This window comes from Asparagus officinalis, chromosome 7 (assembly GCF_001876935.1).
Source record: "Asparagus officinalis chromosome 7, Aspof.V1, whole genome shotgun sequence".
Taxonomy (NCBI): Eukaryota; Viridiplantae; Streptophyta; class Magnoliopsida; order Asparagales; family Asparagaceae; genus Asparagus; species Asparagus officinalis.
This window is the reverse complement of record NC_033800.1, coordinates 29,002,808-29,012,485: the sequence shown is the minus strand read 5'-3', so window position 1 is coordinate 29,012,485 and position 9,678 is coordinate 29,002,808. Positions and strand designations below refer to the sequence as shown.

The 9,678-nt window shown below is 40.1% G+C and overlaps 1 protein-coding gene across 1 annotated transcript; it reads left to right on the top strand.

The window, feature by feature from the left end:
- Nucleotides 356-8,597, top strand: LOC109850245. Its single transcript, XM_020420215.1, has 3 exons — nt 356-475; nt 6,946-7,107; nt 7,866-8,597. The coding sequence occupies exons 1-3, from the start codon at nt 378-380 to the stop codon at nt 8,200-8,202; spliced, it is 597 nt and encodes a 198-aa protein (XP_020275804.1). The 5' UTR covers nt 356-377; the 3' UTR covers nt 8,203-8,597.

The window sequence follows — 9,678 nt, the reverse complement described above, 5'->3', positions numbered from 1 at the left end:
AAGGAAGGGGGGGGGGGGGGGGGGGGGGCAGGAAGAAGAAAAACCACCTTGACCCTCTTTAATGTTGTATACATAGGTTACAACCATCCTTCCCTCAAATGCGGATACAGATAGAAGAGTTAGTGTCAGACATTTTTCTGATGTTTGCATTCCCCACATCATGTTTGGCCTCATAAAAAAGCCTCTGGTGACCTTGTTTCTGAGTCACTTTATAGGCTGTTGTTCATTTTAAATTTTTGTTTAACTTATTTATACCGCTATGTTCATGTTCCTTTTCAATTTTATAGCTATTTAATTTTACTTTTCATGATTTACACTCATTTCTTCTAGGAACTGGAGTTGTTTAGTGGGTCTCATAGTACTACTCACAGAAGCTAATGACTTTGCAGGGAGCAACTGATGAATTTGTGTTAGATCTTGTGGAACAATGTTCATTTCAAAAGCAGCGTGTCATGCATCTTGTAATGACCTCCCGGTAATGTGTTTTTCTACTTATGTGTAATTGTGTAAAATTGAGTTCTTTCCTTGGAAGAAAATTTCTCAGTTTCTCTGAAGATAGACATAACTGGGAATATAATGATTGTGCTTGTGTGATATTTGCTTTTGTAGCCATATAGTTGGTGTATGACAGATATATTTCATGCATCAGAAACCTTGACTTGTTACTCAATGTTACTTCTGAATGGAGTGTCTTCTTATAGCAAGTACTATTGCCACTCAGACTGATCTTCATGTTGGGGATTCGAAACAATTAATCAATCGAACCCGTGCACTTCAGGACCTTGTGCTAAGAGTTTAGCAAGTAGGAAAATCACCGCAAATAAAAAAATTACAGGAAAGATAAACAAGAAAGAACACATCAGATTTAACGAGGTTCGGCAACGTGCCTACGTCCTTACCACACCACTGAATCCTCTCAAAACCCTCTTTTTCACGTGTTCACATAACCCTAAAATCATTTATATCTTCGGGAGCCACACCACACAATTCTTTAATTAATTTGAAGATGATTACAATGCCCACAAATAGGTTTTTATCTCTCTGAGATCTCTCTGAAAGAATCATATGAAAACCCCTCTTTTTCACGTGTTCACATAACCCTAAAATCGTTTAGGTATATATATAGGATCCGAGCCCAAAACAGTTTCCCAAACAGTTTAGGAAACTGTAAATCCCGTTTCCGATCGACCGGGCCATGTTCTCCGATCGACCGACCAGAATCTCAATTTCTGTAGGGTTTTGGTGCATGTTTTCGGTCGACTTGATCAAGGCCCTCGGTCGACCGACCAGAGCTTTGATTTCTGCCTGTTTTCCTACAGGCGTCGCGGTCGATCGGACCAGGTCCGTCGGTCGATCAACCCACATTTTTCCTGTGTTCTTTGATTGTTTGATTTCAGGTTTGGGTCTCCACATCCGAGACCAACAATCTCCCACTTGGAGATCAAACTGTCATCAACGAGCTCGTCCGAACTCTTTCCATCTTCGCAAGTATCTTTTCCTCCCCTGATAAATCCATTCTTCAATCATCATCATCTTGCCGATCCCGCCTATGCTCCTAGTGTGGCTCTGTCTTCGACTCCTAAGCGTAAAGGCCAACTGAAGTTACGCACAACTCTAGTTTCTCGATGGTCACTGTTTTCGTCAACATATTCGCAGGATTTTTGCTCTCCAAAATCTTCTCTAATCGTAACTTGTCCTCAATCTGCGAGCGTATGAAGTGGTAACGTACGTCGATGTGCTTCGTTCTTACATGATATATTAAATTCTTGGTAAGGTGTATAGCACTCTGGCTATCACAATAAAGAATGTCGTTCCCCTACTTCAAACCCAACTCTTTCAGGCATCGGTCAACCAAATCTTCTTGTTGGCTTCAGTCACTGCGACATACTCTGCCTTAGTCGTGGACAATATTACTATCTTCGGCAGACGTGAGACTCAGCTCACTGCTGTCGACGCCAAGGTATAGGTGCTTCGCCTCGTATCATGATCACCGACGAAATTTGTATCCACGTATCCCCCAAGTATCTAACTCCCTCCTGAAATATAATGGCATATCCGTAGTCCCTCTCAAGTAACGCAATATCCACTTCACGACCTCATAATGCTGTTTTCCTGAATTGCTTGCGAACCTGCTCACAACTCCTACTACATGGGCGATATCCGAACTCGTGCAAACCATCGCGTACATAAGACTATCAATAGCTGATGAATATGACACTACTCATATGCTCCTCTGCATCTGTCTTGGGTGATTGCTCCTCAGATAACTTGAACTGTTTCAAAGGGCGTGCCGACGGGTTTAGCATTCTTCATGTTGAATCTCTGAAGTATCTTCTCGATGTATTCAGCTTGACTCAATTTTAACTTTCCTTCAGCTTCATCTCTACTGATTCGCATCCCAAGAATTTGCTTCGCTACACCCAGATCCTTCATAGCAAACTTCTTCGCTAACTCTTCTTCAAATTGTTCATCTCTTCTAAACACGGTCCTGTAACTAATATGTCATCAACATACAATAATAACATGATATAGTTAGACTCGAATCTCTTGAAGTAGCAACAATGATCTGAATTGTATCTTTCATAGCCATGGCTCTGCATGAAGTTATCGAACTTCTTGTACCATTGTCTCGGAGCCTGTTTCAATCTGTACAAGCTCTTCTTGAGCTTACACACCATTCTTTCTTTTTTTTCTATAAAGCCAACAGGTTGTTTCATGTAGATTTTTTTATCCAAGTCACCATGAAGATATGCAGTCTTCACATCTAACTGTTCAAGGTAAAGAACTTTTACAGCTACTAATCTCTACACCACTCTAATGGTTGTAAGCTTCACAACGAGAAAAAATATCTCCGTATAATCCACTCCTTCTCGCTGTTGGAACCCCTTCACGACTAATCTGACATTGTTCCTCTTGCTTCCATCACTCTCCTGCTTGACTTGGTAGATTTATTTGTTATGTAGGGCTTTCTTCTGTACAGGTAGCTGGGCTAACTCTCATGTCTCATTAGTGTGTAGAGAATCCATCTCTTCTTACATCGCATGCTCCCACTGCTGAGATTCACTCACTTGCATAGTCTCCTCATAGCATTCTGGTTTATCACTATCTGTCAAAAGTAAATGATCAAGTGATGAGAGATATCTGGGATTTGGTTTGGACATCCTTGATGATCTCCTAAGCTTCACGTCTTGGGTAGTCGTCTCTGCACCTGGAGTCTCTTCCGTTCTTCGGTCAGAACTAACGTTGTCTCCACTATCTGGAAGTTCCTCCAAATCTATGTATTCGGATCCACCTGCATCCGTAGTGTTTCCCCTACTGCTTTGGTTATCCTTGGCATTATCCCTGTCTTTGTACATCACCTCATTGAATATGACGTCTTTGCTCCTGATGATCTTCCTGTTTTTCTTATCCCAGACGATATCCGAACTCATTAATATCGTATTCAATGAATGTACATTTCTGTGACTTAGCTTCTAGCTTGTCCCTGACATGGTCACTGATATGAACATATGTCATGCAACCAAATACTCGTAAGTATGAGAGATTAACCTTCTTGTCACTCCAAACCTCTTTTGGAATCCCAAAATACAATGAAACTGATGGCCTATGATTAATCAGATAAGCTGTCGTATTTACCGCGTCTGTCCAAAACGTCTTAGGTAGATCTGCATGTAAAAATGCATGCTCGCATACTTCGTCAATGTCATGTTCATCATCTCTACAACGTTGTTTTGTTACGGCGTCTCTGGAGTACTCTCCAAATTTTGAGTACAGAACCTCTTGAACTCTTCCAGTTCGTATTCTCCATCGTTGTTTGATATCAGACACTTCACCTTCAGATCTGTCTCGTTCTTCATCATGGCTTTTCACTTTTTGAAGATCCCGAACACCTCTGACTTGTGTTTCATGAAGTATACTCACACCTTCCTCGAGTGATCGTCGATAAAGGTGACATAGTACGTCGAACCGTCAAGAGAAGACACACTAGCTAGATCTCATACATTTGTATGAACAAACTTTAGTTTCTGAGCTTCAGGTGGCCTTTCACCCTTCTGAAAACTGATCCTCTTTTGCTTCCCGTAGATGCAGTCCTCGCAAACACCTTCTACTGAATCGATGTCGGTTAGCTTTTCCTGTGAGTGTAAAATCTTTATTCCCTTCTCACTCATGTGTCCCAGTCTATTGTGCCACAAATCTGTTCTCCTTGCCAGCTGTAATTGCGACGGTGTCTCGCATGTGCAGTTAGGTAGAGTGTTCCGGTTTTATTGTCTCGGGCAACCACCATAGTACCGTTGGAGATATTCCACGAATTCCCGATGAATGTTGAAACATAGCCTTCCGTTCCAAGTTGGCTTACCGAAACAAGATTCTCTTTAGCTTCGGTACGTGTTTGACGTTCTTCTGATTCCACTTGGAGCCCTCCATTTGAATCTGCACGTTGCCTCTTCCAACAATACTATAAGACTCGTTATCCCCCAAGTACACTTTCCCAAAGTCCCTGCTACGTAGTTCTGAAAAAGTTTCCTATTAGCATTGGCGTGGAGTGAGGCTCCTGAGTCAATAATCCAAGAATCAGAATCGCTGTCCATAGCAAGGATCAATGCATCTTACACGATGTGAGCCTACTGCTCGCTCGCATCCTTCTTTGACGCTTTGTAGACTGAAGACATATGGCCCTCCTGGCCGCAGTTCCTACACTTCCTTTTGATAGGCCAAACCTTCGAGTTCGATCTCTTTTTCTTCGATTTCAACCGATTTCTATTCTGGTTACCCTTCTTCTGGCTTCGGCCTCTCTGCTCGAGATTTAGGGTTGAACCTGAACCTTCTGATTCGGACGATTTTCTTCTAACCTCTTCGAATAGAATCATGCTAACAACCTCGCTCAACTTCAACTTCTTTCCCGTCAAGTTGCTAATTGCGGTCACGCAATCTGCCCAACTATCTGACAACTGTGATAGAATTAATAGAACCTGTACTTCATCATCAAACGTGATGTTCACGGAGATAAGTTGATCAACAATCGTGTTGAACTCACTAAGGTGCATCGTGAAGAAGCATTCTTCTGTCATCTTGAGGTTGGAGAGCGTTTTGATTCACGAACATCCTTCTGTCATATTGAGGTTGAAGAGCGTTTTCACGAGATGCACCTTGTTTGCGGCCGACAATTGTTTGTACATCTTTGCGAGCGCTTATATAATCCCCACCGTCGTCTTCTTCTTCAATATATTATGGGTGATCGATTTAGCGAGCGACAACCGGATTTGCCCTAAAGCCTTCCTATCCAGTATTTCCCAATCTTCGTCTGATTCCTTCTTCTTTCCCTTAGCCTTGCCCATCAACAAACTATAAAGGTTCTTCTGGTACAAATAGTTCTCCATCTGCGACTTTCAGTAGGCGAAGTTTGATCCGTCAAATTTCTCGATCTTTGATTTGCTTTCCTCTGCCATGGCTCTCGCATAAATCTGCTGAACGAAGCTCTGATATCAGTTGTTAGGAATTGAAACAATCAATCAATCGAACTTGTGCCCTTCCGGACCTTATGCTAATAGTTTAGCAAGTAGGAAAATCACAGCAAATAAAAGAAAAATTGCAGGAAAGATAACAAGAAAGAACACATCAGATTTAACAAGGTTCGGCATCGTGCCTACGTCTTCGGGAGCCACACCACACAATTCTTTAATTAATTTGAAGATGATTACAATGCCCACAAATAGGTTTTTATCTCTCTGAGATCTCTCTGAAAGAATCATATGAAAACCCCTCTTTTTCACGTGTTCACATAACCCTAAAATCGTTTAGGTATATATATAGGATCCGAGCCCAAAACAGTTTCCCAAACAGTTTAGGAAACTGTAAATCCCGTTTCCGATCGACCGGGCCATGTTCTCCGATCGACCGACCAGAATCTCAATTTCTGTAGGGTTTTGGTGCATGTTTTCGGTCGATCGGATCAAGGCCCTCGGTCGACCGACCAGAGCTTTGATTTATGCATGTTTTCCTACCGGCATCGCGGTCGACTGGACTAGGTCCGTAGGTTGTCCGATCCACGTTTTTCCTGTTTTCTTCGATTGTTTGATTTCATGTTTGGATCTCCACACCCGAGACCAACACTTCATTGCATCTGGACTAGTAGACCTTGATCATTTGCGATGTAACCAATCATTCTTGAATTTCTTTGGCATTACGTATCTATTTTCTTTGCAAATCTTCTGTACATTGTTATCTTATTTCTGTTTGCTGCTGAATATCATGTTGCAACTTACTGTGTAACTGGAGCCTAACCCATATCTAAGGTGCAGACTATAACGGCTAGGGTATTGTGTTAATCATCTTGCAACCTTGCCCTCTGCCGTTTGATCATTCTGGTGTCTAATAATTGCTCTTTGTTTACTCTTTTAACCTAGTTTGTAAACATCTATGAGAAGGGCTGTAATGTAGCGAGTATTTTGGGTTGGCACATATAAGAACCAGAGTTATACGCTGAAGTTATGTTATACCATTCAAAGAAATTTGAACTTTAATAAACATCTCTATCAATTTTCATTGAAGACAGACCAGTCTTTTATATAGAATCATCTGCTTCTTGAATACTATGACCATCCTCAAGATAACGGATATGCACAACCATGAGAGATTTGAACCTTTGAGGATTAGCAATCTGCGGTTACAGTCGAGGCCATTATATCTTGATATTATTATTTTTATTTTGTGATGCCATACAGCACTTATAAGACTGTTCTATTGTGAATTATTAACTACCAAGTACTAATATGCTTGGTTATTTTTGATCTTTTACAAAGATATTTGAGTTATTGGGTTGGGCTGGTTCCCTCCCTGTAAGCGTTATGGCTGTGTGGCAGTAATGGTTGGAATAGCAGTTGGTTAAAAATTATGAATCTATGAGGTTGTCATTTTAAATCTCGATATTGGACTCTGATTATGTAGGGATGAGAAGATGGTTACTCAAGCAATCGAACTTAACGAGCAGCTTCACAAGGTTCTCACACAACATGATGCTTTTCTTTCTGTTTCTACCGGTTCAACTACACCTTCACTTGCCCACCATGAACAAGAAGAGGAAGAGGACGCAGAGCGTCTTTACCGGAGGTATGCTTTTTGAATCTTTATGATCTATCCAAATATTTACTGCCAAATAATAAAATGTTGTGTGTGTAATACATGTTCATGATCAAGTGACTATCATCGGAAAGAATTCAACTACAATTGATAAATGATAATATCCCACTTAAAAATGCTTATTTTTATTTATAGTCAAAAGCTATGCAGTTAAGACAAGCCAGAGATGGTGTGATGTTTCTTTGGTACCATGTCAGCGGTCGGAAACAAAAAAAAAGGTATAGTTAACAATAAGAGTTTTAAACAGTTAAAGTACAAACTGTGATCATTTCATGTAGTTCAAAAGCTACTGAAGTTAACAGAAACCGAAAAGCTATGATCAATATGACATCATCCTGCCAACATGGACGAAGCAGAAGTTATCGAGTAAACAGTAATTAAAAATGGATTAATTAAATATTTTCCGAGTAGTTCAAATATCTCAAACCTAGACTGAGGCTTAACACTGTACCACTTTTTGTACTTTTTCTTTCTCAAGGTTCTCATATTATGAGTTATGACTTTTTAGAAGTTAATTTTCCCCTTGTATTGTCCTAAAGTCTTCTGTTAAGCACATAGTTTTTTTTGGTGATCATTCTGGACTTGGAGTATTAGAAATATTTTCTACAAGTTTATTCTTATCTTGTGTTTTTAACCCGTGGCAACCACGTCTATGGTCAGGTGGTTTGAAATATCAATGATTGCAGGATAATGCAGTTATAATGAATCGGAATTGACTATCGTTGCAGGATATGTAAGGGCAAAGCTTGTGCTGAAGATAACTCCAATGGTTCCCTAGGTTCATTCAGATCAATCCCTGAGGAAAAGATGCGACGACCACTAATTCGGCCACTCTGCATACAACCGTCAGATCCTGACAGCAAACCCCCACACCCAGCGGTATCAATTCCTCCTCCACCAGCCAAACACATGGAGAGAGAGAAATTCTTCAGGGATAAAAGTACAGATAGCTCAGGCATGGCTGTCCATTTGAGAGGTTTATCACTAGACAGTCGCAACGGTAGCAGCTCTCATGGCGGTAGCACAGATTTTAGCGATCGAGACTTCAATGGCTTTCGTGATTGATTCTCTAACAAAATCTTGGAATGGTGTTTATCTTGGCATTTCTAACTCCTGCAGGCATTCTCTGGCTTCAGACTGATTTATTATATGCAAGGTTGATAGTTCTGCAAGGTCCTGCGTAATTTTATGGGTCACAGTTTAAATTAAGGGGAGTGATATTTATAGAGGAAAAGAAAAAGAATTTGTCTGGGTTAAATGTGCTTTCAATTGATTGTTGTTTTAAAGAGCCCTTGCTTCAAGTTCCAGATAGTTTTCTCTTGTAAAATTTGATAGAATAATATGTTCTATTTGTAAAGGAATCTCAGGTTGGTAAGAACAGATGTTACATGGTGAAAAATTCGGCAGGTTTCGGTGGTGCCAATAATAGGAGATTGAATTGGATGGTCGTGTGTTTATTATTGCGGAGGAGATTGATTTATGGTCTGATGCAGTTATAGAAGCAATATTATTACTGATTTAATGTTTCTTCTCGGTTATAGCAAGTTTGTTGTGAAAATTTACAGTTGTACGTATGGCGTATTGATGAGAGACTGTTGTCTTTTCCTTGTCTGTAAAATTTCTCCTTTCATAAATAAAAAGTTTTTCTGTTCAGAGTGCTATGTTGTTCTTCTTCATTTTTTGTGTCTATAATCACAGTGAAATGCTTTTATGTCGTGAGAAGTATAGAGTGTGAACCAACCGAGTTCTACCTATTTTGATAGGGATTTGAGGGATTCTAGTTTATGCGAAATAATCTATGGAAAGGGATTGTTTCTCAGAAACAGGCATGGTGAAATTCACAACTCAGGGAAATCCATAACTGATCTGTAGAGTCTATCTTCTGTGAAAGAGTTTGCAAATCATCAATATTTTTTCTTTTATAATCTTGTAGTGGAATATTCAGCTGATGTAGGGGGCTTATTCGAACCACGTAATAACTCAGATGTATCTGCGTTTGCTTTCTTTCCAGTGATTTGATTTCTTTGTTTTGATATTGATATTTGTGTGGCATGCACCGCGTTTCCGCAACAAATATGACTGCGGATGTTCAACTGAATTATTCATTTCAGTTTTCTCTATTTCTCAGGGTAGGAAATAAGAGGGTAGCTACACGCGAGAAATGTGCTCAGTTGAGTACTTATTTCAATCTTTTCTGTCATTTTGAAATTGAAATAGGAGTGTAAATATTGGGTGTCACAAAGAGCATTTTGTTTTACACCTTTCTGATGTTGCGTGTTTCGTAAATATGCAGCTCTCCTCTTTTTCCTTCGAAGGGCTAATATGAAGCATGTGAATTGTTGGGGATTCGAAATAATCAAATCAAATCCGTACCCTTCCGGACCTTGTGTTTGAGTGTTGAGCAAGAAGGAAATTCACCACAAATCAAAGATAAAAACTTATAGGAAAGTAAACAAGAAAGAACACACCAGATTTAACGAGGTTCGACAACGTGTCTACGTCCTCGGGAGCCACACCACACAATTCTTTGATTACTTGAAG

Excerpts from the sequence above, each read along its gene's own strand:
- LOC109850245 (XM_020420215.1), top strand. The coding sequence starts at position 378 with ATGACTTTGCAGGGAGCAACTGATGAATTTGTGTTAGATCTTGTGGAA. Across the intron at positions 476-6,945 it reads CATCTTGTAATGACCTCCCG|GGATGAGAAGATGGTTACTC; the intron begins GTAATGTGTTTT and ends CTGATTATGTAG. Across the intron at positions 7,108-7,865 it reads GCAGAGCGTCTTTACCGGAG|GATATGTAAGGGCAAAGCTT; the intron begins GTATGCTTTTTG and ends CTATCGTTGCAG.